This window comes from Neofelis nebulosa, chromosome 8 (assembly GCF_028018385.1).
Source record: "Neofelis nebulosa isolate mNeoNeb1 chromosome 8, mNeoNeb1.pri, whole genome shotgun sequence".
Lineage (NCBI taxonomy): Eukaryota > Metazoa > Chordata > Mammalia > Carnivora > Felidae > Neofelis > Neofelis nebulosa.
The window spans coordinates 3,319,374-3,344,055 of record NC_080789.1 but is presented as its reverse complement, the minus strand read 5'-3'; the positions used below and the strand labels follow the sequence as shown (position 1 = coordinate 3,344,055).

Genomic DNA, 24,682 nt, shown 5'->3' with positions numbered 1-24,682 from the left:
TTCTTATTATTTTACATGGAAAGAATCCCCCAAAACTCCAGCTGGTTTCCCAAGAGGGACCTAACCCTGCGGTAGGCCGGTGTCTGAGCAGCCCAGCACGGCAGGTGCCGCCCCTTGAGGGCCAGACAGCACGGTCGCTGACCGTTGGTAGCACCACAGTAAGCAAAGTCCACGTCAGAGACATTGTGCGGACGGAAGTTGCCCATCCCGAACGGTTTTTCTCCGGGAGAAACTGAGGGGGAAGGGAGTTGTCGTGGGCGCTTTTTTGCTGGTCATTTAAAGTAGCCGTGTGCCCTCAGCTTAGAGCCTGATACCTGGTCACTGTGGGGAGCACGTGGTTCTGCCTTCTAGAAAGGTCCGAGGCGATGGCCAGCGGGCGAGTTGGGCCGGCAGGCTGCGGGTGGGGAGGGTGCAGGCTGCAGGGGAGGAGGAAGGGTGGGGGCGGAGCCTGGGGCCCCCAGGTGTGCTGCCTCCCACGTGGCCAGCGCGAACAGCTTTCCCTGCGGTCTCTGTGTTTGCAGGCCCGGCCGGCGGGAAGGAGTTTTATTTAAGGGTTATCACTTGATTTTTATTTTTGGCTGTGGCTGGGCCTGTCGAATTCTGTGCCAGGAGGACTCCTGCTTGAGAGTTCTACTTTTGCACATTTAAAAATAGCCTGGAAGCTGGTTCCTTCCTCCCGGTGACTCCCCCGGAGGCTGGGGCGCTGGGTTGGGCCGTGGCCCGCGCTGTCTGGGTGTGTGGTGGGCATGGCCCAGGGCGTCCTCTCTCTGTCCCTCCGAGTCCGGGTGGCCGTGGGCTGGCAGTGGAGGAGGTGCCCGGAGTCCCCGGTCAGCTTGCCGACCCTGCCCGCCTCTCAGGCTCGGTGCGGGGGGGGGGGGGGGGGGCGCGCGCCTGCTGGACTCTGTGCGCGAGCCCTGCACGGAGTGCCTTACCACACCCTGCTGTCCACGTCTGTAGCTCATTTTGCCTTGTCCCTTGGCAAGCAGCGGTCGGCAGTCTCTGTAAGGGGCCCCGAACGCCCCCACTAGAGCAGGACCTGGCTTGTGTGGACCATGCCGCTGCAAGAAGGGGGCATTTGGGACGAGGGAGCCAAGGCTTAGAAAGTCCGAGCGTCCCTCAGGGCTCACCACACCCCCGGGCCTCCCCCTGCCCTGAGTCTGCTGCCCACCGGCTGTCACGGGAGTGGGTGGCATCATGCCATGTGCCTGCCGCTCTCATGGGGGCCCCACCGGACAGCCGTGCAGGGAGGGAATTCATGAATTCTGGGACAGACTCCTGTCTTCCAGGTGCACCCCCGGTCCCAGAAGGTCTGGGGATTCAGACTCCCTCCTCAGGCAGGCATTTGGGCTCCCACAGCCTCCCCCAGGCTTCCGGCTGCCCCCAGCGTTCTGCTGCGGCACCCCCGTGGCCACACCAGTCCTTGGAAGGGAGCGAATCACTGTGCTGGGGGACCTCACTGTGTGACCCTGGCGGGCCCGGTGGTCTCTAACGTGGCCGCCTTTCCTGCCCCGCAGGACCCTGACTTGGTGGTCTGATGTGCCAGGGTATGGCTCCCACTCCTGGGGACCCCGCCTGTAACTTAGCCGCTGGTGCCTGTGGACTGATGGGCATCTGGCCCCCTGCAAGGGTGGCTCCCACGGCCCGTGAGGCAGGCTGCACCCCCACGAAGAGGCAGAGAGGGGCTCCGAACAGCCTGAGCGCATGCTTCACCAAAATGGCGCGTGTAGGGCATGGGCTTGTGGAAGTGTGGACGACTGGATGTCCTCTGTGCTGGTACTTCTCACAATGGGACTTCAGAGACTCAGAGCTCCCGTGGTCAGGGCTGGTGGGGCACTTTTCGAATCCTGCTTCAGGTGGGGCCCGGAGAGAGGTGGGGAGGAGATGGGTGGGAGGAGGGGGCTGCTGGGGCCCCTGCATCTCCTGAGGGCCGTTTGACTCAGGAAAGGGGTCCGTTCTGTGTTTCGTGACCTGTGGATTCCCGTGGGGCAGGTGGAAGGAGGGACCTGTCCCTCCCTCCCGGGGCCCAGTAGGGCCTCCTTGGACACAGTCTTGTCTCAGGAAGGAATGCGGGGCGGAATCCTGGCCCCCAAAAGTGTCTGCGCCCTCATCACCAGAACCTGCCACCGTGTCACCTTCGTGGCCCAAGGGACTTGTAACTGAGTTAAGGATCCGAGAGGGGGGCCATCCTGGTTACCCGGTGTGCCCAGCCTGATTAATTACAGCAACTCCTGCGAGAGGGAGACAGAGGGTCAGGGGAGATGTGACGATGGAGTCCATGTGAGGTGGTCCCGTGCTGAGACCCGGGAGCCTCGCGCTCTGGCAGCCGAGTGTCCAGGCCCGGGGCCCGGGCTCTGCAGAAGGAAGGCTGGTCGCTGCTGGAAAGACTGTGGTCTGGGCTCTGAGGTCAGAGGGCGTTGGGGTCAGAGGTGGCCCCCAGGGGAGGCTGGGTGGAGTGAGACCGGCTCAGAAGTTGCCACTCAGCGGGAAGGGAGGAGGGAGAAATCGATGGCCGTGGGGGGGTGGTGGGGGTGGGTAGGGTTGTGCTGCTGTGTCCTGTGCCCCGTGCACTGTGATTGACCTAAATATGTCACCAGCTGGGGGGACAGGCCGGAACACCCACCCTCCCTGGGTCTGGTCGGTATTTCAGGCTCGGGGAGAGAGCCGCGTGGCCTTGCAGAGAGCTGTTCGCTCAGAGAACGGGAGGGAGACGGCCCCAAATGCCAGTTGGGTTTATTTATCCAGACGTCTCTGTGCCGCCAGGAGAGGAGGTGCTGGAATAGGTGGACGTCTCTTTTCCGGGAAGGGGGACGGGCAGATTTGCCTGGCTGCGTCCTAGGGTGTGAAACTGTGAGCCGCTGCCCCACACTGGCTGGAGGGGGGAGGGGCTTTGTGGCGCGGGGGTGAGGGCCGGGGGTGCGTTCGTCTCTGTTCCGCAGGGGGCCACCGACCCAGGGAGGCCAGGAGACCGGGGGGCAGTCCGGGGCTGAGGTCCCAAGCCTCCATCCTGGGCAGGGCAGGGCAGGGCAGGGCCGAGCCAAGGGGCCTTAACCCCTGAGGGTGTTAAGAGGACCTGGCTCTTGGCTGCCCCGCGTCTCTGAAACCACCTGTGATGGTGAGTGTGTCTTTTTTTGCTCAGCGCACCGGCGGCTCGTGGGGCGGAATCTGGGTGTCCACACGTGTCCACGTAGGCTTGGCCCACAGTTGCCACGTGGTGGAACCCAGCCACGTGTTGAGCTTCCGCAGGTTGGCCTCCTGGGGGAGGGAGCTCGGGGGTGGCCAAGTTAAGTAAAGTGTGGTTTCCTGCCAATGATGCAGGAGGGGCTGACTGCCTGTGGATGGGGGAGGCGTCCACAGCTGCCTTGACCTTCAGACGGAGCTGAGATACACAGAGGTATTTGGGGTGCGTGTGGGTGTTGGGATGGGAAAGCTCGAGAACACCCCAATCTGGGCACTTGTGAGGTGGCCCCCGGGGTACCTGACTTGGCCAATGGCCACTCCCCCGGGGGAGAGGTGCCCTCACCCCTGTCCAGAGCTGTCTGCCTGTAAGCATGTGGTGGACAGGACCCTGTGGAGGCTCACCCCGAAGTTCATCCACTGGCTTATCCAGTGAGTCTTGACCGGGCACCTGCTTAGACCAGGCCCACCGCAGGAGGACCACACTGCTCCAAAGCGAGTGCCGTGGGAGGAGGCTGGGCAGTGCTGTGTAGGCACACGGGAGGGCAGAGCTCTCCCACTGCCGGTGTGCAGGCGCCCTCTTGGAAGAGGGTCCCCGGGCCCTACCTGTGTCGGGACCCACCTCCCAAGGGGCCCAAGGGCCAGTGGGGAGCTGTGTCCAGGCCAGCCCCCTGGGGCCAGTATACACAGAAGATGTGCTCACAGGGGCCACCTGATGCCTGCTCTGGCCGGGGTGCGGTTGCTTCATCACGGCAGCGTTCCCTTTGACGAAGCCTGGTGCATAATACGCGCACAGTGGGCGTTTGCTGAGGAAGTTGTTTGCGAGCAGGTGGTCTCTCTGGGCAGCTGGGCTTGGTGTGGGGCCGAGTGGAAGTCTCTGTGGAGGCCGGAGCTCCCGGGCCGATAACGTGCTAAGCTGTGGGTCCCCGGTCGCCCGAGCACCTCCCAGCCCGTGCCGTGTGTGTCCGGAAACCACAGGTGGGGACTCCCAGTCCTCCTGAGCCCTCAGGGTGGGTCCCCGGGAGCCCCGGTGCAGGGCTGGGGACGGCTGAGGCCTGACGCGTGGGGGCTGGCAGGTCCGCTGCGCAGGGTGCGGGTGTCCTTCGGGGGCCGGAGGCCTCATGCCAGGGCAGCGGCCCCTCCCTCACCACTGGTGTCCTCGCCGTCGGGCTCCCGGCCAGTCCCGGTGTGTGCGCCCTGCAGCTGACACGTCTGCTCCTGCTGCCTGAGAACTCGCTGGGCTGTCCGTTCACCGTGCCTTTCCTGGCTTCTCCTTGGGCCAGGCTGGGCCCTGGGCCTTCACAGACAGTAGACAGACGGGGACTGTGGGCTCGAGCCAGGGGATCCTGCGCGAGTGTAGACTTAGAAACGTGCTGTGTTTCTAGCGGTCACGTTTGCTGAGCCTTGATCTGTGGACCTGCATCCCCTCTAGGAATCCCCTCCCAGCACCCTGAGGAGAACCCATGTTGCCCACGTTCCTGTTAGAGCAAACCCATGAGGGAAGTGACAAAATGCCACGTTGAATGTGTGGGGAGCGGTCAGGGAGGTTGCTCTGGGAGGGGAAATGGTGCCTTGAGACTGAGTGGCAGGGAGGGGGCACCAGCATGTGCAAAGGTCCTGGGGCAGGGTCAGACCGTGGACTGATCTCTGAAAGGCGATCCCTGTGGCTTGGACCCAAAGAGCAAAGCCGAGGGAAGAGCAGTGAGACACAGCAGGTGAGGCAGAGTGTGGGGCATCGCTTTGGAGGGATTCGCTGAGTGGTTGGATTTCATCGCAAGCCCCTGCCGACTTTCAGGCAGGACGGCGGCAGGAGTGCTGTTTAGAGGTGGATTGGAGGGTGTAAGGGGGCCAGTTAGGAACCAGGGTAAGAGTTGGGACCAGGAGGATGGGTGGGTTTGGGGCGACGTGCAGAAGTCCCAGTGTGTGTGGCGGTGTGCCTGGCACAGGTCCCCTTTGCCATAAACCTGGCTGGCTACCGTGAGCGGGGACACGCGGCTGCCTCGGCAGGGCCGGGGGGGGCGGGGCTCGGCTGGGCTTCCCGCAGCCCTGGAGCTGGGGCTCCGTGCTCCTGTCACCTGCCTCCCTGGCCGCCTTCCCTTGCTGCCTGGCCCCCGTTGCTGGCTCTGACTCAGAAGTGGCTCTCTGGACCTGGGCAGAGACCACCCTCTCCTCTCCCCTCTGCACGGCCCCCCTCATGGGGCCTGTGCTGTGTCCAGATTCAGCGGGTCCAGAGGCCTCAGTCTTTGGGGAGACTTAGCTGTGTGGGGGCCACCCTGCTTCACCCCGGGACTGAGGGGGTCTGCGAGGGAGCTGGGAGGGACCGCTCCCTGTGGCGTTGGCGTGTCCTCTTTCTGTGCGGGACCTTCTCCCAACAGGCCTCAGTAGCAGGAGGGGCCCGGAGGGGCCGGCGGGTGCTGGAGGGTGCTGGGCGCAGTTGCCCGGAGCCGGGCGGATCCCAGCGGGGTTAGACGCACGGGAGGGCCTCGCGCACTCCAAACGCTCACCGAGCAGGTGGGCCCCCGCCCTCGCACACCCGTGTTCTTCGTGGAATCCGGCGAGCCGCGAACAACCCAGGCAGGAGGTGTGGCCAGGCACCCTCGAGGCGGGAGGGTCTTCTGACCTTGGGCCTCTCGGCCTGCCCGTGTGCCGTCTGGACACAGAGCCCTGCCGTCACGCACTGTCCTGCTGCAAGCCAGTCTGCGCTTGGGGCCTCCGGCTGCCGTGCTGACCTTGGCCTGAATTTCGGGGGCTCGGGCTCAGCCCTGTGTCCCCAGGTCTGGGGAGGCAGCCAGGACAGGAAAGGAAGCCTCTGGGTCCCCCCCGGTCCCTCCCTGGCCCCCCCTCCCCCCAGGCCAGCGAGGGTCTCACCATGACTGGCAGCGAGGGGCAGCGGAGGCCCGCACTCCCGCCACTGGTCAGACTCGGGGGGGTCCTGGCTCTTCCCCGGCTCCAGGCCGCACCTCCGATTTTGGTGAATTAGTCGGTCGCGTTCCCGCGTCTCAGGAAGACCTTTCCAGGACTCGAGCCAAGTGTGGCTTTTCCTGAGTCCACAGGGCTCAGTTCTCCTCGGCGCCAACCCCCCTCACCCGCTCACATGTGCCCCGCGAAGCCCGCCCACCCCTCGGACTCACTCCCTGAACGGAGCTGTTCTCACTGTCCGGGTCCCCAGAGGGCCAGCCTTTGTGTGGCTCACTTCTCTGTCACAAGTGTCCTGGTGCGCGAGGCCACGCGCTGGTCCCGTGAAGAGCGGCGAGATACCCGTCCGTCAGGGTGACCGCGAGCGCGGGCCTCCCCACCGCTCTGTTCCGTCTTGCTCGGGCCCCAGCTCAGCAGACTTGTTTTATGACTTTAACTGTTGACTAAAAGGGGGAAGTGGGATCATCGGCCCCCAGCAGATGCCTGTGGAGGAGGCTCTTCCCGGGTCTCGGCCTCGGCAGCACCGTCGGCGTGGGGAGCCGTCTCTCTTCGGGACGTGTTCTCTGGGGGGGGTTCGTGGCCGGGCCACGGCACGTGTCGGGGGCTGCCGTGGCTGCGTCCCCGTTGCACCTGCCTCTCCCTGCAGGGCGGTCGGGGTCTCTCAGCAGGTAGCTGTGACCTATTTGGATGCGGGGAGCCCAGCCCAGCCCCGCGAGGAGGCAGGTCTTCGGTCCCTCACACCTGTGCGGTCCGTCTGTCCCCGGCGGGTGGTGACCCCTCTAGGAGACGATGCAGAGCCTTGAGAAGTGAGGGCTGGTGTCCGGGGGCAGAGTGGAGACGGCCGAGCTCCGTGCCATCGTGGGGCTGTGACGAGAGCAGGTCCACCGCGTGTCCAGCTCTGAAACGAGAGAGCCTTCTGCACCGCGACTGGGAAATGCAGGAGCCGAGGATTTTCAGGGGGACTCTTGCATTTTGCTGTGATACGAGACTCGGCACAGCCCTCGAGAGTTGAACCAGTTGCCCGCGGCCAGCTGTCGCTCCCCAGGTGTTTGTGGGGGAGGCGCTCTGAGCGGGGCAGAGACAGCCGGGGCCCGGTGCTCCTGGGCGGCGCCCGCCGACAGGGTCTGCTCCTAAGGAACGGTGCAGAAGGCAGGACCCGGCCTGCCTGTGGCCGCGCCGGTTCCTCCGGCTCCCCCGTGAGGTCACAGCCCAGGCTGCACTCGGGGTACATCGAAGCCCGGCGGAAAGCGCGGGGGCTCCGCAGTGGGCATTGTAGTGCGGATGGGCCGCGGGGTGGGCAGGAGGGCCGGCGTGGGGACACCCGGGAAAGGCCGAAGCCGGTGGCCGAACCCTGTGTCCGAGCCCTCCCGTGGTGCCCGCGCCGTCGAGGGGCAGGGTGGACCCGGACGATGGTCACCTCGCAGCTGTCTCCCTGCAGAGGAGGAGCTCCGCAAGCTGAGGGAAGAAACCAACTCGGAGATGCTTCGGCAGGAGCTGGACCGGGAGCGGCAGCGGCGGATGGAGCTGGAACAGAAGGTCCAGGAGGTGCTGAAGGCCAGGTGAGGAGGGGGCCGAGGCCCCCCGCTGCCCCCGCGGGCGCCTCCTTGCCCCTGAGCCGCCACGGGGGTCGGGACCCCTTCCTGAGCCACGTGCCGCACGCAGCGACCTCAGGGTTCGCCCGCCGCGGAGGGTCACCCTCGTCCCGGCAGCGCCCCTCCGTTCTGGAAGTGACGCCCCGGCTTCTGGGGGGGATGGTGTGGGCCCTGCTGTGGGTGGAGCTGTCCCTGGCGCGTGGCCCCCTCGGCAACCCCCACCTCTGCCCGCGAGAGCTGGGCCTCTGCCTCACGGTGCCGCCAGCGAGAAGCGGGTCATTCCGGGGGGTGTTTGTACGTTCGGAGACCCGTGCTCTCCCTGTCCCTGCAGGCTGGCGGCCTGGCGGACGAGGCCGCTGCTGGGACATCCCCGCCAAGAGCTGGTTCCTCTGTGGGGTGGGCGAGTGCATTGTTGTTACCGAGTGTCGTCACCAGCTCTGGTTCCGAGGATCCCCCCCCAGGCTCCAGGTGCCCCGTGCACGGGGTTTAGTCGGTGGGAAGGCGATGGCCAGACGCTGGCTTCCTCTCAGGTCTTACCCGTTGGTGGTGAGCTCCCGGGAGCTGGGGGCACCTGACTGTCTTTGGAGGAAGGGTCTTTACCCTGCTCTGCAGGCGTTTAGGACAACTCGTGTGTGTTTTTGGGCAGCGTTGAAATCGGGCTGTGTTGCCTGTCCCCGCAGGTCAGTGTGGCTGTTTCGGGGTTCTTCGGGACTCCCTGGTCGGGGGAGGCCTCGAGCTTGTCAGGGGAGGGACTCACCCTACTTTGCATTCTGCCCCAGCTGCAAGGCCGGGGCCCCGTCCCAGACATCGGCACATGGGCCTCAGCCAGGACTTTACCTGATGCTGAACTTTCTTACGTGGAAATCTGTAGACATGCAAAGATTCAATTACGTTTTAATTATGCAAAGAGGTGCAGCGAGTCACCTGACCTGGACGGATGCTGGGAGATCCAGGGACTGGCCCTGTCCCCGGGTGCCTTCCCAGCCTGCCGGCCACGGCCAGCCTTCTGTGGCGCGTCACAGCGCCGTCTCCCCGACAGAACGCACTTCTGTCTGGGGCAGATGCTTGTTTGGGTCCAGCCTCGCCCGGAGCCCTTGGCTGGAGGCTGCAGTCCCCCCGGTGGCCTTGAGTGGTGTTTGCCCACGTGTCTGCTCTGTCCGTTTCCCAGCCCCCGCCCGGCCTCACTCCCCAGCCCTTCACCAAAGTCCCCTCCCAGTTCTGAGGATGCAGAGGGACCAGTCTCCCACAGGTCTGCTTGGGGGCCAGCTGGGTGATTATAGTTAAGGAACATCCAGGCCAGGACCCAGGAAGCTAAGGGTCCTGGGGTGCCTCGTGGGGCTGCTCCCCTGCTTTATGTGGGGGTGGGGTTTAGGAACCTTCTGGAAACTGAGGCCTGAAGGGGGAGGTACAGGGAGAAGCAGGTTTCATGCAAGAGATGACTCTTTCTCTCTCTCTTTTTTTTTAATGTTTGTTTATGTTGAGAGAGAGAAAGCATGAGCTAGGGAGGGTCAGAGAGAGAGAGGGAGAGAGAGAACCCCAAGCAGGCTTTGTGCTGTCAGCGCAGAGCCCAGCATGGGGCTTGATCTCACGAACCGTGAGATCGTGACCTGAGCTGAAATCAAAGAGTTGGACGCTTCACCAGCTGTGCGTCCCACAAGTGATGACCTTTTGCACCGTCACCTTGATGTCTGTGTGGGGGTGGCCGTGGGCCGTCCCTGCTGGGTGAGCATGTGGAGGGGCCCCTGCACGTGCGCGCGCGCGCACACACACACACACACACACACACACACACACCCAAGCTGCAGATGAGCTGTAGGATTGAAACCTGGGGATTAGGTTTATGTAAACCTCTGTTTTGGTTTTAAAGAGAATTTCTGAAAAAACATCTTGGTTAAAGCTTATTTATCAGTAGGCAAAGGCCTTTTCCAGTTCGGGGTCCAAAAGCCACGTAGAAACACCGCCCTCCCGCCTTGTGCCCATCTGTGGCCAGGCCTTGCCTGGGACCCCGGCCTCGGGCTCTCCTCTCGGGCCGCTCCTGTGCTGGGCCCCAGGCCATACTGAGCCTTGGTGGGGGCTGCTCTGTGTGTGGGGTGAGATGGACCCCCCCAGCCCAGGGAGGGTCGGGGGCAGAGTGAGCCCTGGCATCACACTTGGAACCTCCCGGGCCTCAGTGCCCTCTGGCCTCGGACGGGTTGCGGACCAGAAAATTGGATTTTCAAAAAGCAATTCAGGCACATTCCACTCCAGCCTTGTTGGCCGATCATCAAGCATTAGCATAGGCTGTTCCGGAACGTTTGAGTGAGTCCACGGGTGTTAGAAATCCAAGGCCCCTTTTTTCCGATTGAGGTCACACGGCTCTTGTTTCCCTGAGGTCACCCCGTTGGTGTCCCCCTTGACCGGGAGCTGTGGGTGGGACCGGGCGCCCCAGCGTCTTAGGCTGCGATGTCCTGATGCGCCATCTCCCCGCTGCCCGCCGCCTCCTGTGTCCCCTGCACGTAACAGGCACCGACAGCAGCCCAGGTCTGGTGGGACGTGTCGCCCGGAGTACCCACACCCGTGTCCTCCGGCCTCTCCCAGGGGGCGGCACGCAGCCCGTTACTGTTGAAATGGCTCTTTGTTTCTAGCAGGTAATCGTGTTAGAAAAGTCAGTTAGTGCCTGTGTAAACCGAGCCCAGGGCCCCAGAAAGCGGCCACCGGCCACCCGGACCCCGGGCCCACCTGTGGCTCAGGCAGGGCCGCGTCCTTGGCAGCGCACGCCTGGGCCCGGGCTCGGCAGGAGCACATTTGTTAGCGCTTCTCAGGTGGGCTGCGGCTTCCGGAACCTCCAGGCTCACCGGAGACATCCTGGTGTTGAGGCCGTCACCCGTGCCTGGGAATGGAAGGCACTCCGTCGGGTCCTGGGCGCCTCTCCTGCTCCCAGTAAACCCCTGTCGGTGGGAGCTCTGGGCGTGGACGGCTGTTTGGGCCGCCCGGCCCCCTCCTCCCTGACCGTGGCTCCCTTCTCTGGGACTCCACCTCTGTCTCGTGTGTTCCTCACCCACTGCCTAGTGAGGCTGCAGGCCTCGCCCACCCTGCCTGTCTCCCGTCCAGCTCGTCCCCTGCGCCTCCTGCTCCAGATTCCAGTCGCGGCTTTCAGGCCCGCAAACCAGGTCGGTTCACGGAAGTGTGGCGTGAAATCCCGTTATGTGAACAGAGCAGAAACCGCCCCCCGTCCTTCCCCGAAGCTGAGGGTCTCCCAGGCCTGGCATCTCTATCTTGAAAGAGTCCTCTGTGCTCCACCCCGCCCCCCATGCCCCTGCTGAGTTCTGCCTGGGGCTCCACCCTCCCCACATCCTGGGGTCCCTGCTGGCCTGGGAGCCACAGGAACAGTGCGTTGCGGCCCGGCCAAAGCACCACCCGGGGGCTGGGGGCTGGGCCAGCTCCATCAGGCCCTTTGGCTGAAAGATCAGTAGTCAGGGTCTGGCAGGTGGACAGAACTCCAGGCGAGGGCTCTGAGGCCGGGGGACTGCCGTGATCCGTTGTGGCTGGGCCGCAAGGACAGGAAGCCAGGCAGGTGGCTGGCACGGGCATCACCCAGCCTGTGGCCTTGCACGGGGCTTGCTGAGTACGTGCATCGATAAGTGTCTTTTCATTAGCATGCTAGTTAATTAGCGTAAGGGGTATTTATTCAGAACTTAATAAAGAAACAGTTGTGTTAGGAGCGCCTGGGTGGCTCAGTCGGTTAAGTATCTGACCCTTCGGCTCAGCTCAGGATCTCACAGTCCAAGCCCCACATGGGGCTGTGCCGAGGGCGGAGCCTGCTTGCGCTTCTGTCTCTCCCCCTCTCTGCCCCTCCCCCCGCGCACTTGCTCTCTCTCAAAATAAATAAATGAACTTAAAAAAAAGCAGACGTGTTAATAGGAGAGGAAAGGGTTGCATGTTTATTAGTAAAAAAACAGCAAGAAAAGCGTGTCCGTCACGAACGCGAGTCTGTGAGGCCCGGACGCCGTCACAACGTCTGAGCCGTCAGGTCCCAGTGGAGCCCAGCTGCTGGGAAGGAACACTTGAGTGCGGTGGGCTCCCTGAGTACCAGGGCTTTGCAGAGCCCGGACCCGCTTGGAACTAACAGGACTCTTGCCCCTTCTCCCCTCCCTTTAAGAACCGAGGAGCAGACGGCCCAGCAGCCTCCGAAGGGGCAGGCCCAGGTCAATAACGGAGCAGGTAGGGCCCCCGTGGGCGGCCGGGCCGGAGTGGGGTGGGGGTTGGGCCTGTTCCTGGGCACACCTGCCCACGCGGGGTCTCCTTGCGTCGGGCCCCCGTGGGCGGCTCCGGTTGCGAGCTGGCGAGCGGTCACAGCAGATGAGATGTGATTTTATTGTTCTGTAAAGATGCCACACGGCACCCGCTCCAGCCCTTCCTGACCGAGTAGCGTCGCCTCACACTGGCCTCTCGGCCACTGACCTGGGGGCCCCTCCCTGGGTCAGGACACACAAGCCTCTTCTCTGCACCTCCCCGCCTGCCGAGCCCTGTTCTTTATCTCGCTCTACCCTTTGTCCTTCCTAACGGTGTCCTGGGAGGAAACGGGATTTTCTGTCCAGCTGTCTAGGGATCTGACCCGGGGTGGGCCTGGCCCTCCCATCTCCTGACGTAGGACCCGTTCCCACGGGCTGACCACTCGTGAGCACCCCCTCTGTGCTGGGAGCTCAGAGTCATGCTGGCAGGGCCTCGGGGTCAGGCCTGTCTCACATACAGCTCAGGAAACCGAGACCCAGGAGGGAAAGCCTCTTCAAGGGGCACCCGCCACGTGGAGGCCCAGACAGGTCCTGTCTTCCAGCGGGGACGTGCAGGTAGGCCGGTCCAGGTACAGGGCCGGCTGCTGTGCCCCTTGGGTCATCGTCTCCCCGGGCCCCTCCACGCTCAAGACCCGGGTTCCAAGCCAGGAGCGGCAGGAGAGACCCCGAGGTCCCGGCTGTGCACCGTGATTGATGAGTCCTCTGCACGCCTGGGGAGTGTCAGAGAAGTGAAGGGCGGAAAGACCCCAACGCTCTGGGTCCCCAGCCGAGGTCCACTCAGTAGCCCTCGTCACCGGTGCAGTGTGTGGGCAGAGGGAGGGACAGTGGGAGGAGGGGACAGGTGCTCTGCGTGGTGCCCCCCGCCCCGCAGCCAGCACGGAGGGGTCAGCAGCGCCCGAAGCCTGTCCAGGCCACGGGCCCGACGTAGACCTGGGGGTTGGCATACCGGAGCCTCCTGTCTGACTTCACGGTTTTAAAAAAAGGTTTCTGCATTTTTAAACGGCTGGAAAAAAATGAAAGGAATGTGGATTTCACAATTGAGCATCCATAGTGTGGTTTCATGGGGACGCAGGGGGTCCCATCGGGTCACGTACTGCCCGTGGCTGCTGTCCAGCCATCCAGGTGGCTGTAGCATTCACTGCTTTGCCCACCTCTGCGTGCGCGGAGCACAGTCCCGCTCCAGGGAGGGGTGAGAGGCCCCCAGACGCTCCCCGTTCCTTTCCTCTCCGAGACCTCTGTTCCCTGTGCCTGGGCGGCCTCTGTGTGCACAGACCTGGCCCGGTAGAGTGTCACGCGGGACCACGTCCCTGCCCTCCCTCTCCTTAATTGTGGCGGGACAGCGCCCCCTGCGGGTGACTCTGTGCGGAGCACTCAGGGTGCGTGGTTTCCTCCTGGTTTTCTGAATCTGTGAGGTGGGTCCCCTTCTGAAGGTCTTGGTCGTGGGGGGCAAAGGCCACGTCCTTCACTGGGGCCCCCACCAGGACACAACCCCTGGGCGCACACGTTCCCTGGCCGTCCCTCAGGTCCACGGCGTCCCAGGGGGTGAGCCCCCAGCCAGAGAGAGAAAGGGAGGGCGACCCCGTCCCCGGGGGCGGGCCGTCTGCTGGGGCTGCAGCTGCTCCCCGGGAGGGGCATGTGACAACAGAGACGCCACGGGGTCCGCGGTGGCCGTGGCGGGATCGGGTCAGGCTCGGCGTCAGGGTGTCCACGCCCCACTGTATCCGTGTTCCTGACCGGGAGCCCCTCCCCGCAGACCGGCGGAGCCAGGGGCTGTGCCCCCGTGTCCAGAAGTGGTTCTACGAGAAGTTCGGGGAGTACGTGGAGGACTTCCGGTTCCAGCCCGAGGAGAGCACAGTGGAGACGGAGGAGCCCCTCAGCGCCCGGAGGTGGGGGCCTGCGGGGGGGAGGGGCCCTCGGGGGAGCCAGGCCAGCGCCCGGGGCGAAGCGACAAAGTGGCTGACGCCAGGGCTGGTCCCAGGGCACGGCCACGCGCCCTTCCCCAGGGAGCAGGGGTGGGAGCAGGGTCACGTGACAGGCAGCCCCCCCCTCCCCCCCCCCCAGCTCAACACTCTGGGCTTCGTGACAACGGCGTGTGGGGACCATCGTCTCGGGGACTGAGGTTCTGGGACGTGGGCGGGAGACGAGGGGCAGCACCGTAGGTGACCCCCCCCCCCCCCCCCAAGTTAGTGATCAGCAGTGAGCTGCACCTGGTGTGGGCCCCGCGTCCCAGGTCATGCTGTGCTCCCCGCGTGGCAGTGGAACATGGCGGTGGGGACGCGGCTGTGCAGGTGCTGGCACTCACCTCTCTCTCCCTCCCTCTTAGGTTGACGGAAAACATGAGGCGACTAAGTGAGTACCTAGCACGGCCGTGTGGGGCCAGGGGAGCGGGCCCTCGGGGCTGAACTGGACGTCTTTCCAGAAAGATGTTCCTGGAGGTTCCTTAGGAACAAGGCTCCCGTCAGCAGCATGTCCAGCAACCCCCACCCCCACCCCCCCACCCCCCGCCATCCATCTGGAGCAGGACAGGATGAGGCCAGCTCTGCCCGTCCCCAAGCTGGGCCTGGACATGTCCTGGAAGCCCCAGTGGAAAGCGGTGCTTCTCCAAGTATTGGCCAGGCCCCGGGCGATGACAGGCACCCTCCCCCCGCCCCGGCTCCCCCTTTCTCCCGTGTGTGGCACAGGCGTGGGGGGGGGGGGGGAGCGGCCAGCTGGCGGCTTGCGCAGGGATGGTGTGCGGTGGGTGGCACCGGGGTGGCTGGGAGAGGCCAGCTGGCGGTCAGGCGCCCCAGGAATCCAGGTTGTTCGGGGCCTCCTGCGCTCATGCCCCTTGCGCTGCTGGCTGCCCCCCGGGGTGTGCCTGAGTGCCGGCCTCACCGCGGTCGTTCTGTCCCCAGAGCGTGGTGCCAAACCCGTCACCAGCTTCGTGAAGAACCTCTCTGCCTTATCGGACTGGTACTCCGTCTACACGTCCGCCATCGCCTTCACCGTGAGTCCCCCGGGGTCAGAGACGGTCTGCCAGCCCCCCGGGCGGCCAGTGCCGTCTCCCAGCTGTCCCCAGGGACGTACTGCCCCTTAGCCGCTCTGGCTGTGCAGTGGGGACTGTGCTGCTACCCGGCCCTGGGTTGTCTTGAGGGCATTGCAGGGGAGGGGGAGCCCCAGACAATCCCCCCCGGGGCAGCGCCTCAGGAACAGGCCTCTGTCCACACCTCCATCTGCTCTCCTGGGCGAGTCGGGTAGAGGCTGGTGAGGAGGCTTGTCTGCCCAGGGGCGACCGAGCTCCCTCCCACTGGGCACCTGGGGCTGGGGGAGGCTCCTGGCCTGGGGGCCCAGCTGGGCCTCTGCGAGCCCAGTCCTGGGGAAGGGGTGGGAGAGCAGTAGGCCGGCATCGCGGCCTGCTCTGGGCAAAGGGGACTCGGCCCCCTGGCCCGAATCGTCCTGCCGTAGCCGGCCCCAGCCCCGCGCAAGGAGACCCTCCCATCACTGGCAGGGGGACACAGGCCACCCACCTGCCTGCCAGGCACCATGGCCAGAGAGGGGCAGCCCCATCTCTGCATTTTGGAAGGTTCTGAGGCTGCCCTAAAGCCCACAGCCCGGTGCCAGCCCTGGGGGGAGAAGGGCATTTTGCTCCTTTACAGAGAATAGGACTCGGACGCGGGGCCCCGGCCCTGCCTTCATCCCGGAGGCTCCCCCTTCACAGGCCCTTTGCCCCACGAGGCCTTTGGTAGTGGTCCTGCCTGTGTGTTATCACCAAGAGACGTGCCCGCCATTCAGGCCCTCCTTCCTGGCCTCCTGTGCCTGAAACCCCCTGCACTCCACTCACTGCCCTGTCTGAACGTCTGTTGTGTGCCAGGCACATGGCACGTCGTGGGTTCTCAGCCAGCGGTCGGCCACCTCGCCTGGCCGTGCTGAGTCCTGGCGGGGCTTCGAGCTCTTCCCGGGGGAGCCGCACCTGGGGCCGGCAGGGACCCGTGCCCATCCCAAGCCACGTCCAGTAGCTGCCTCCCCCGGGGCGCCCCCTCCCTGCACACCCAGAGCGGCCCTTGGTGCCACCCCTGAGAACCCCTGCTGAGAAAGCAGCTCTTCCCGGGGCCTCCCCGTCACGCACTCCCTCCTTTGGAGAGCCGCTGGGGGCCTGGGCACCCACCTCCCATCGTGGCCTGGTGGGGCGGGGGGTCGGGGGGAAGGAGGAGGGGGTGGCCTGTCCGGGTGCCTGACCGTCTCCCTCCTACCCGCAGGTGTACATGAATGCCGTGTGGCATGGCTGGGCCATCCCCATGTTCTTATTTCTAGCAATTCTGAGGTTATCCCTCAATTACCTCATAGCCAGGTGAGCGTGCTGGTTTGCCCTTGTACGTGGAGGTGCCATCTCCCTGAGCCGGGGCCGCCTCGCACACAGGTGTCTGGGGGTAGTCCTGTGACGGGGCGGGGCTCCCGAGCCCCCAGGAGGATGCCCGCCCCCACCCGGCTCGCTGGAGCCAGCGGCGGGTGATTTTCGAGCTCCCCGGCGGCTCTTCCGGAAGGCCGGCGGGTGCCCGCGGGCAGCTGCCTCCGCTCAGTGATGGTATCCCAGGAGCTTTGACGGGGCTGCAGAGTCTTTGTGCCCTGGGGGAGGGGGGGGTCCTGGCATTCAGAGTGAGGGTCCTTGCAATCACCAACCCCAAGCAACATGCCCCGTCTTTCCTTCGCGCCCTTGTGAGCACCTTCTGGGGGCTCCGTCGGGATGCCCCTCGTCCCCAGGCTGCCTGGTGTGTCTGAACCTGCGGTTGCCCCAGCAGTGAACGTCCCTCCAGAGGAGAGCCCCCGTGTTCCAGATTTGTACGCAGCCGTTCAAAAGTTCACACTTCCGCATACGAGTGTTCCTAGCTGCGTCTCGGTGCCTGCTTGAGTTGGTTCACTTGAAAATGTTTTTTGTAGGGAAGCAAATCTTTACGTACTCGTGAGGGCGTCCTCTGTGCCCAGGCGAGGCACACGGTCAGCTAAAGCACTTGCTGTTACTGCTGCGGGGACTTACTTTTGAAAGACCTGTCACTTCTGGGCCCCCGTGGGAGGGGCCGGTGGGGGTGACCTTGAATTGTCCATTCTCAAGAGCCAGGGGGCAGCCCTGGTGGGCACGGCAGCAGACGGCAGAGGGTCTCCGCAGCCCCTTCTGTCCCGCACTCCTTTCCGGTCGGGAGCACGGGGCTGGGGATCTGAGGTCCTCCCTCTAACGGCACCAGCTGTTAAAGGCCCGTGATTGTCTCCTCTTGACCAGGGGCTGGAGGATACAGTGGAGCATCGTGCCTGAAGTGTCTGAGCCCGTGGTAAGTCCTGGGAGGGCAAAGGTCTCGGTCTCCACCCGGTCAGGCCTCGACCCGTTGGCAGTGTGGGTTCCCTGAGGCCTCCAGCAGCAGCTGTGCGGATGCCCTGGGAGCCCTGCCTGGCAAGTCAAGGTCAGGGAGCGGAAAGCCAGCATCCCCGGGCACAGAGCCCTGGACGGCCACACTATGACCCCTTGCCGGCCGACACCCCAAGTGCCCCTTGCTGGCCCAGACTTGGCGGCAGGGGAAGCAGGCCTGTCCTGACCCTTCCCAGCTGGGATGTGATCCGCTAGAGGGAGGTACGAAGGGGGCTGTCACGGTGTCTCCCTGGACCAGTGGACGTGTAGAGCAGGGATCAGCAAGCTCGTGGCCCTCCATCTGATTTTATAAATAAAGTTTTATTGGCATGTAGCCATTCCCTTTCGTGTACACACTGCTGCGGATGCTTTGGGGCAGCAACGGCCGGGTTTAGTAGCTGTGGCAGGGACCGCGTGGCCCACGGAGCTACAGGTGTTTATTCCCTGGCCCGTTACAGAAAGTTCGCTGACCTGCTCCAGAGGGAGACTCTGGCCGTGGGGTGGAGCTGCTGGCAGTAGGGGTGCTGGGTGCAATGGTGCCACAGGGGTCAGGGCTCGGGGAGGGAGTCTCGGGGGCGGCAGGCCTGTGCCTGCTGGGCCCCGGTGCCCAGGACGCCCTTGGGAGGCTCTGGTTGAATGAGCTCAGACAAACAGGATGAGGTCAGCCCCCCCACCCCCCGCCTCAATTTCCCTTACTGCAAAGTGAGGGGCGGAGGGCTCTGTGCACGTTTGAAGACGACCCGTCAAGGTGCGATCCCTGCCGCTGCCCACCGCCCTCCCGGGCACCAGAGTGGTGGCTGCCAGGCCAGCCAGCCCATGCCGCGCGGGGGCAGCAGAGCGACCCTGTTCCCGGGGCTGGGAGGCCCCTGTGCTGTTCTTGTGACTCGTTCCTCTGAGCTGCTCAGTTTCGGAGGACATTCTCTCCCGTCTGGCTGCAGGAGCCTCCAAAGGAGGACCTGACTGTGTCTGAGAAGTTCCAGCTCGTCCTGGATGTCGCCCAGAAAGCCCAGGTACTTCCCCCTCTCGGGCTCCAGTCTGGGGGCCCCCAACGCCCCAGGCCTGGCTTGTCTGTTGTCAGCGGACCTGCTGTCAGCCTGCCCTTTGGCCCCAAGGCAGCACCCGAGACAACCCTGGTTGGCGGGAAGGCCCTCCCGGTCGAGGCTGTCGGCTGGCACCCTCTGGAGGGTGGAGCCCCTACCCGCCGGGCCGAGCTGTCTCCAGGAGGGGCGTGGCCCGGGACATCCGTGTCAGTGCGTCAGCCTGGGCTTTGCACCGGACCCGCCCCCCTGTTTTCGGCCCTAGAGTGGCTGTGTCACCCGGCCATGGCCACACGGGGGCTGGACCTCTCTGGCCGGCCCGTGAACCCGGCCCTCCTGACGTGGCCGTGTGGACGGGGACCCGTTGTGATTGTGGCTTCTCTGCACAGAACCTCTTTGGCAAGATGGCCGACATCCTGGAAAAGATCAAGAAGTGAGTGATGGGACCCCAGCCCGCGGCCTCGGGGGTGTGGCCCGCCCCCCGGCTGAGCCCCGCTCTCCCTTCCAGCCTGTTCATGTGGGTCCAGCCTGAGATCACGCAGAAGCTGTACGTCGCTCTGTGGGCCGCCTTCCTCGCCTCCTGCTTCTTTCCCTACCGCCTGGTGGGACTGGCCCTGGGTAAGGAGGCGCCTTGTCCCGGGTCGGGGGTGAGTGTGGCACAGGGTGCCCGGGCTGCTTCCCACCAGAGCGCGTGCCACGTGCCTCCCGGAGGCCAGCTGTTCGCGCTCACTGGCTTTCCTCCCTCTGGGCCTCATCCGATGGCTTCTCATCAGGTGTTTACACTCGGGAGACACGAGGCCCATCGCACCCTAGACACGTGGCGGTTGTTTCTTAAATCAAGCTCACGCTCTACTCCCGAGGAGCTGGTAGACCCGAAGGCCCACAGGGGCCGTGCGGGGTCAGGCCGAGGGAAGAAAGACATAGGGCTGGCGGGCGGGGGGGTGTCGTGGGGAGCAGTGGCCTCCGTCCTGTGCGGGGCGGAAGCTCGGGCAGAGGGTGAGGTTTCGGAGGTTTGTTTTGTGCGGGTCCAGAACAGCCCTTGGCCGGGGTGGAGCGGGGAGAGCACTGAGGGGCATGGGGCAGGCGGGAGGGCCGGGCCTGTGGGGCCTTGGGCTGTGGTGGGACCTGTGGATGGACGGGATGGTCAGGGCGGGGTCGGGGTTTGTGCCGAACTGATGTGCAGGACATGGCCTTTGTCCGTATTTCAAACCGTGGGGTGGCAGGAGGACTTGAACCCCTCATGGGTTCACTGGGACCCCTGCCCCCGGCCTCTGCAGGGCAGGGAGGAAGGTGTGGGCGGGTGTGGAGGCCGAGGCCGAGGCCATGGTCCTGAGGCTGCCCCTGGCCAGACCCTGACTCCTGACCTGTCTCGGGCCTTAGGGTCCCTGGCCTGGAGCGGGCACCGGCCCGGCTGCAGTGCACGGGTGGGTCTGGGTCCGAGCTGGGGCGTCGAGCGCAGCGGCCATGTGGTTCGGGGGTCTCACGGAATGGGGGCCGTCCCCACCTGCCCGCGGCCCCCCAGCATGCCGCCGCAGCCCTGGTCTTTGGTTGGTGCTCTCCCTGCAGGCCTTGCCAGGAAAGCCAGGGCTGGCAGACGGCGTGGCCTTGGGGGAAGTGACTGGCACCAGCAAAAGTAAAATGCCCTCGGTGCCGTTTCTCAGGGGCCTGGGCCGGGGTGCGAACCCTCTGACCCCGAGTGGGAGCGGGCCCACCGGGTCAGAGGGCGGCAGGCCGGAGTGGGTCCCTTCATGTCATTCTCGGGGGTCGTAACTTGTTTGGGAGCTGGGTTGATTGGCAGCAGCTGGAGTGGACCCCCCTTCGGCTGGGGTCTCCTGGCCCTCTTGCTTCTCCTGCCCTGTGCCAGCCCGCCCCCCCCCCCCCCCGGGTTCTGCGAGGCCCTCCGTGTGCCCTGGCACTCTGTCCTCCGCGGGCCGGGGCGCGGGGCCACCGTGCCGAGGGGACGGACGTGGCCACGGTTCTGGTCCCGGGTGGGATGGGACTGTGTCTTCCCGTCCCCAGGACTCTACGCCGGGATCAAGTTTTTCCTCATCGATTTCATCTTCAAACGCTGCCCGAGACTGCGAGCCAAATACGACACCCCCTACATCATCTGGAGGAGCCTGCCCACCGACCCGCAGCTCAAGGAGCGTTCCAACGCCGCCGTGTCTCGCCGGGTAGGCCGGGCCCGGGCCGCGGCTCCCAGGCCCCCCCGCTTGCCGCTCCCCGTGCACGGGGAGGCCAGCGTCTGTCCCGTGTTGTGGGGCCCTCGAAACAGACACGGGGCTGTGGGGATTTCCCTGCCGCCCGGCACTGCTCGTTCGGACGGCCCACGAGCCCCGGGGTTGGAGGCCCCCACCCGCCGCAGGGCCCCTCAGGGCCCCTCCCACAGACTTGAGCCAGGCGGGCCCCCGGGCCAAGGGCAGGCGCGGTACAGGATGTTGGTCGCGACTACCCAGAGCCAGGGGCCTTGGGAGGAGGGACCCCTGCTGTCCAGCCCTTCCGTTCCCCGGCTCTGAGGCTCAGGCCTACCTCGTGCCCACACGCCGGTACCGGGCCTGTTCTCGTTCACGGTGGAAAGTGTTTGTGGGTGTTGGGCTCTGCGTCCCAAGTCGGGGCACAGAGGACCAGCTGGCCTAGGTGTTCTCCTCCGTCTCGGATGGGGGGGGGGGGGGGACGTTCGGGGTCTCGGGGAGGTCCAGGAAGCCTTCCTGAAGGAGGGGACTTGGATTTCTGAGTCTTGTGTGTAAGTGTCCTCTGAGGAGGTGTCTGGTGACCCGCTGATGGGAGGGGAGCTCTGGGTCAGTGTGGGTCAGGCTCTAGGACAGCAAAGCCTGTTGGGAGCCCGGGCTCCTTATTAGGGGTGAAGCTTGTGTGTGTACGAGCAGCTGAGCCAGCAGACAGGCCCCAGTTGTGCAGGTGGGGGTGAGGCGGGCAGCCTGGCTCCCCGAGGGCACGGGAGGAGACGAGCGGTTCGTCCTAGCCCTGGGGTGGTTGGGGAGAAAAGGCCTTCATGGGGGTCAAGACCGCTTAGTGCTGGCCAGTGTCCCGAGAGACTGAGGGGAGCCAGGGGGCGGGTTCCCTGGAGGAGGTGCTGCTTGCGGCTCTGCTCAACCTCCGTGTTTGCGACCTCACGTCACGGGGACCCCCTTTTTCTCTCGGTTCCACGTGTGTCTGTTGTCTCCTCTCTGGCCAGCCGCCAGGGCACGACTGGGTACGGTGTCCGTCTGGAAGCTGTGTCGTGACCATTTGACTTTTTAATGTTGCTTTCAATGGCCTGTCCCTCGACCACGTCCCATTTCTCAAATGTGGAGAATGGGCTGCGTGCTCTGGGGGCAGAATCAGCTCGGCCTTCGGGAGTGGGGACCCTGCTGGGGAGACGGGGGTCTCCCCGCTGTGGTGGGGCTGTTCTGCCCTCGCGGGGTGAGGGGCGGCCCCTGGAGGGGCTCTTAGGGCACACGTGGCTGTGCCTCCTGTACGATGACAGCCGGCAAGGGCGGGGGGGCTGCGCGCGCCCCTGTCCCTGCTGACCCGGCGTGGCTGATGGGCACGCGTGTGCTCTCGGCAGCTGCAGACGGCCTCCTCGCGGAGCTACGTGTCCAGCGCGCCCGCTGGCCTGAGCAAGGATGAGGACACCGGTCGCTGCCACGGTACCAAGAAAGGCAATTTCCACGAGATCTTCAACCTGACAGAGAACGAGCGGCCGCTGGCGGGTACGTGCGCGGAGTCCGTGACCCGCCCTGGCCTGGGGGGGGGGGGGGGCGGCTGGCCCCTATGCTGGGGGCCCTCGGCAGGGACAGCCCCGGGGGCTCGGAGGGCTGCTCTGGGTGGGCAGGCGGGAGAGCCGGGTGTGCTCCTGGCCCACACGGGCCCCTCCCCCCCTTTCCCGCGGCAGATGGTTTAGCAGCAGAAATCCAGGGGGTCCCCCAGAGCGCGGCTCAGGGCCGTCCCCAGTTTGAGCGTCACCTGTGCTGCCCCGGCTCGCCCTGGCCGTGACCTGTCTGGAGAGCCGTGTGGTGGGAGGCAGCCGGGGGCACTGGTCCCGGGTCAGCCTCCCAGGAAGGGCCTGCCCTGAACTCCTGACCCGGTGGGCGCCCAGGGAGCTGGGTTCTAGAACTGCCTGGCGGTCTGTAGAGTGTGGTGAGCAGCTGCGGAGGAAAGCCGTAGAGACCCGACCTTCGACCTCCTCCTGGCCCCTCGTCCTGCAGACCCAGGATATGCAGACGTGCTTGCCAGGAAGGGGGGGGGGGGGGCATCCTTCCTTCCTTCCTTCCTTCCTTCCTTCCTTCCTTCCTTCCTTCCTTCCTTCCTCCCTCCCTCCCTCCCTCCCTCCCTCCCTCCCTTCCTCCCTCCCGGGGCGTTACCCGGTGGTGGGGGGCGTGTGTCGGTGCGTCTTTGGGAAGCCCGGGGTGACGGGCTCCCACGGGAAGTGGGGGGGGAGAGGTCACGGGCGCTTTCGTCCCCGCTAGTGTGCGAGAACGGCTGGCGCTGCTGCTTGATTAACCGGGACCGGAAGATGCCCACGGACTACATCCGCAACGGGGTCCTGTACGTGACGGAGAAGTGAGTGCCTCCGGGGACTGGGCCGCGGCCGCGCTGCGCTGGGTGCCGGGCCTCGAGGGGCGGGCCCGCGGCTGCACGTGTTGCTCTGCTGTCGGGGAAAGGCTCTGCTTCTGCCCGAGAACGAGACCGGACGGAGAGCTGACCCCCGGGGGTGGGGGGGGGGCCCTCCGCCAGCTGTAGGGGCGGGAAGAGGGGCTCCGGGGTGGGATCTGTCCTCAGCCCCGCGGGCCCTCGGCCGCCCTGCCCTCGCACTCACGGCAGCGGCCACGGGCCACGCCTCCCTCTCTGCCCCTCGCTGAAGGAACGGGCCTCGGGGACATTCTTGGTTCTGGTTGGACAGCGCGAGGATGCCTGACATCCTTCTGACGTCAACCAGGTTCCGCGTAGGGCGGTGGATTTAGTCTGTAAAAACCGTGAAACTCTCTCTCCAAAAGTGAGGTTTTCTGTAAAAGGCCGGTGCGTGGTGACAGGTGGGAAGGGCCCTCTGGGGGTCGCCCTCGCCCCCTGGGGACTGTGGTGGCGGCAGCCTGGACGGGGCATCCCCGGTCGGTTGCTGGGTTACACCCCTGTTTCTTTCTCCCCCGGTAGTTACCTGTGCTTCGAAAGCTCCAAGTCCGGTTCTTCCAAGAGGAACAAAGTCATCAAGCTGGTGGACATCACAGACATCCAGAAGGTCGGTTGGGCCGCCTCCTCCCTTCTCCTCGCCCCTCCCGCGTCAGGAAGAGGAGGGCCGTAGGGCCGTGAAGCGGCTGGGCTCCAGCCGCGTGCGTTCACAGCGCCAGGCTGGTGCCAGCAGGGAGCTTTGCTGGCCTCGTTCCTGGCCACGGCAGGGCTCCCCTTCTGGAAGGCCTCCACGCAGAGCCTCCTGGGCTCCCGTCAGCGTCCGTGTGCCACGACGGGCCTCTCCCACCTCCTCACGGGTCTGCGCCGGGCGCTCTCCCCCAGATGGGTCAGGCGAGCACGGCAGGGTGGGTCCCAGGTCAGGCCCCTGGGCCCCTGGGCCCCTGGAGCCACTGTGTATCTGCCCCGAGATGCTCCCCCTGCCTCGAGCGTTTCCTCAGCCAGTTTCCCTCGGATGTGGTCACGTGGCATGGGCAGGGTGCGTGTGGTCCCCGGGGAGGGCCCGACGCACGCCCTTGGCGGGGCCGGCCGGGTCCACCTGCTCCCCGTCTCCAGGGTCTCAGCGCGTAGGACGCGGGCCAGCCCGGGCTGTGGGGTGGACCCGGGCTCGTTGGTGTGTCAGGGGCACCCCGCTGGCTGTTGGGGCCCTGGGCCCTCCGCGCCTCCCCGCTGGGGCGTTCCGCTCGTGCGGTGCCCCGTAGGGAGACCCTGTGTCGCTTGGGCCCTTCCGGGAGGGGGCGGGAGGGGGCGTTCGCAGGTCTGGGTTCTCAGTCACGAGGTCCGTCTGTCTTCTTGTGGCCAGGAAGGCCGGGGCTCCGTGGGGCTTGGTGTCCGTGGGCCCCGGGGCATGGGGACAGGCTTGGCCCTGGTCCTGGCAGGGGCCCGTGGTGACAGTGTGCTGTCATCCCCTCAGTACAAGGTCCTCTCTGTCCTCCCGGGGTCAGGCATGGGGATTGCCGTGTCAACGCCATCAACCCAGAAAGTAAGTGCTGGGTGGGAAGTCGAGGAGCCTGGGGTGGGCTGGGGGCTGCGGCCGTAAGGGGCCTGAGGGGCGCCCCCCCTTCCCTCCCTCCCTCCCTCCCTCCCTCCCTCCCTCCCTCCCCCCTTCCCTCCCTCCCTCCCCCCTTCCCTCCCTCC

General features: G+C 65.5%; 1 protein-coding gene across 5 annotated transcripts in view; it reads left to right on the top strand.

Annotated features, from left to right (window-relative positions):
* GRAMD4 (GRAM domain containing 4) overlaps positions 1-24,682 on the top strand; it is a 72,585-nt gene that overhangs the window by 45,010 nt on the left and 2,893 nt on the right. For all 5 annotated transcript variants that reach the window (XM_058740979.1, XM_058740983.1, XM_058740980.1 and 2 more), the window contains exons 4-18: positions 7,529-7,649; positions 11,821-11,882; positions 13,707-13,839; positions 14,277-14,302; positions 14,848-14,939; positions 16,189-16,280; positions 17,205-17,253; positions 18,266-18,337; positions 18,754-18,797; positions 18,873-18,982; positions 20,384-20,538; positions 21,930-22,074; positions 22,831-22,924; positions 23,513-23,597; positions 24,459-24,527. In XM_058740979.1, coding sequence (XP_058596962.1) covers positions 7,529-7,649; positions 11,821-11,882; positions 13,707-13,839; positions 14,277-14,302; positions 14,848-14,939; positions 16,189-16,280; positions 17,205-17,253; positions 18,266-18,337; positions 18,754-18,797; positions 18,873-18,982; positions 20,384-20,538; positions 21,930-22,074; positions 22,831-22,924; positions 23,513-23,597; positions 24,459-24,527 — 1,349 coding nt within the window. The remainder of the gene's footprint in view (positions 1-7,528; positions 7,650-11,820; positions 11,883-13,706; positions 13,840-14,276; positions 14,303-14,847; positions 14,940-16,188; positions 16,281-17,204; positions 17,254-18,265; positions 18,338-18,753; positions 18,798-18,872; positions 18,983-20,383; positions 20,539-21,929; positions 22,075-22,830; positions 22,925-23,512; positions 23,598-24,458; positions 24,528-24,682) is intronic.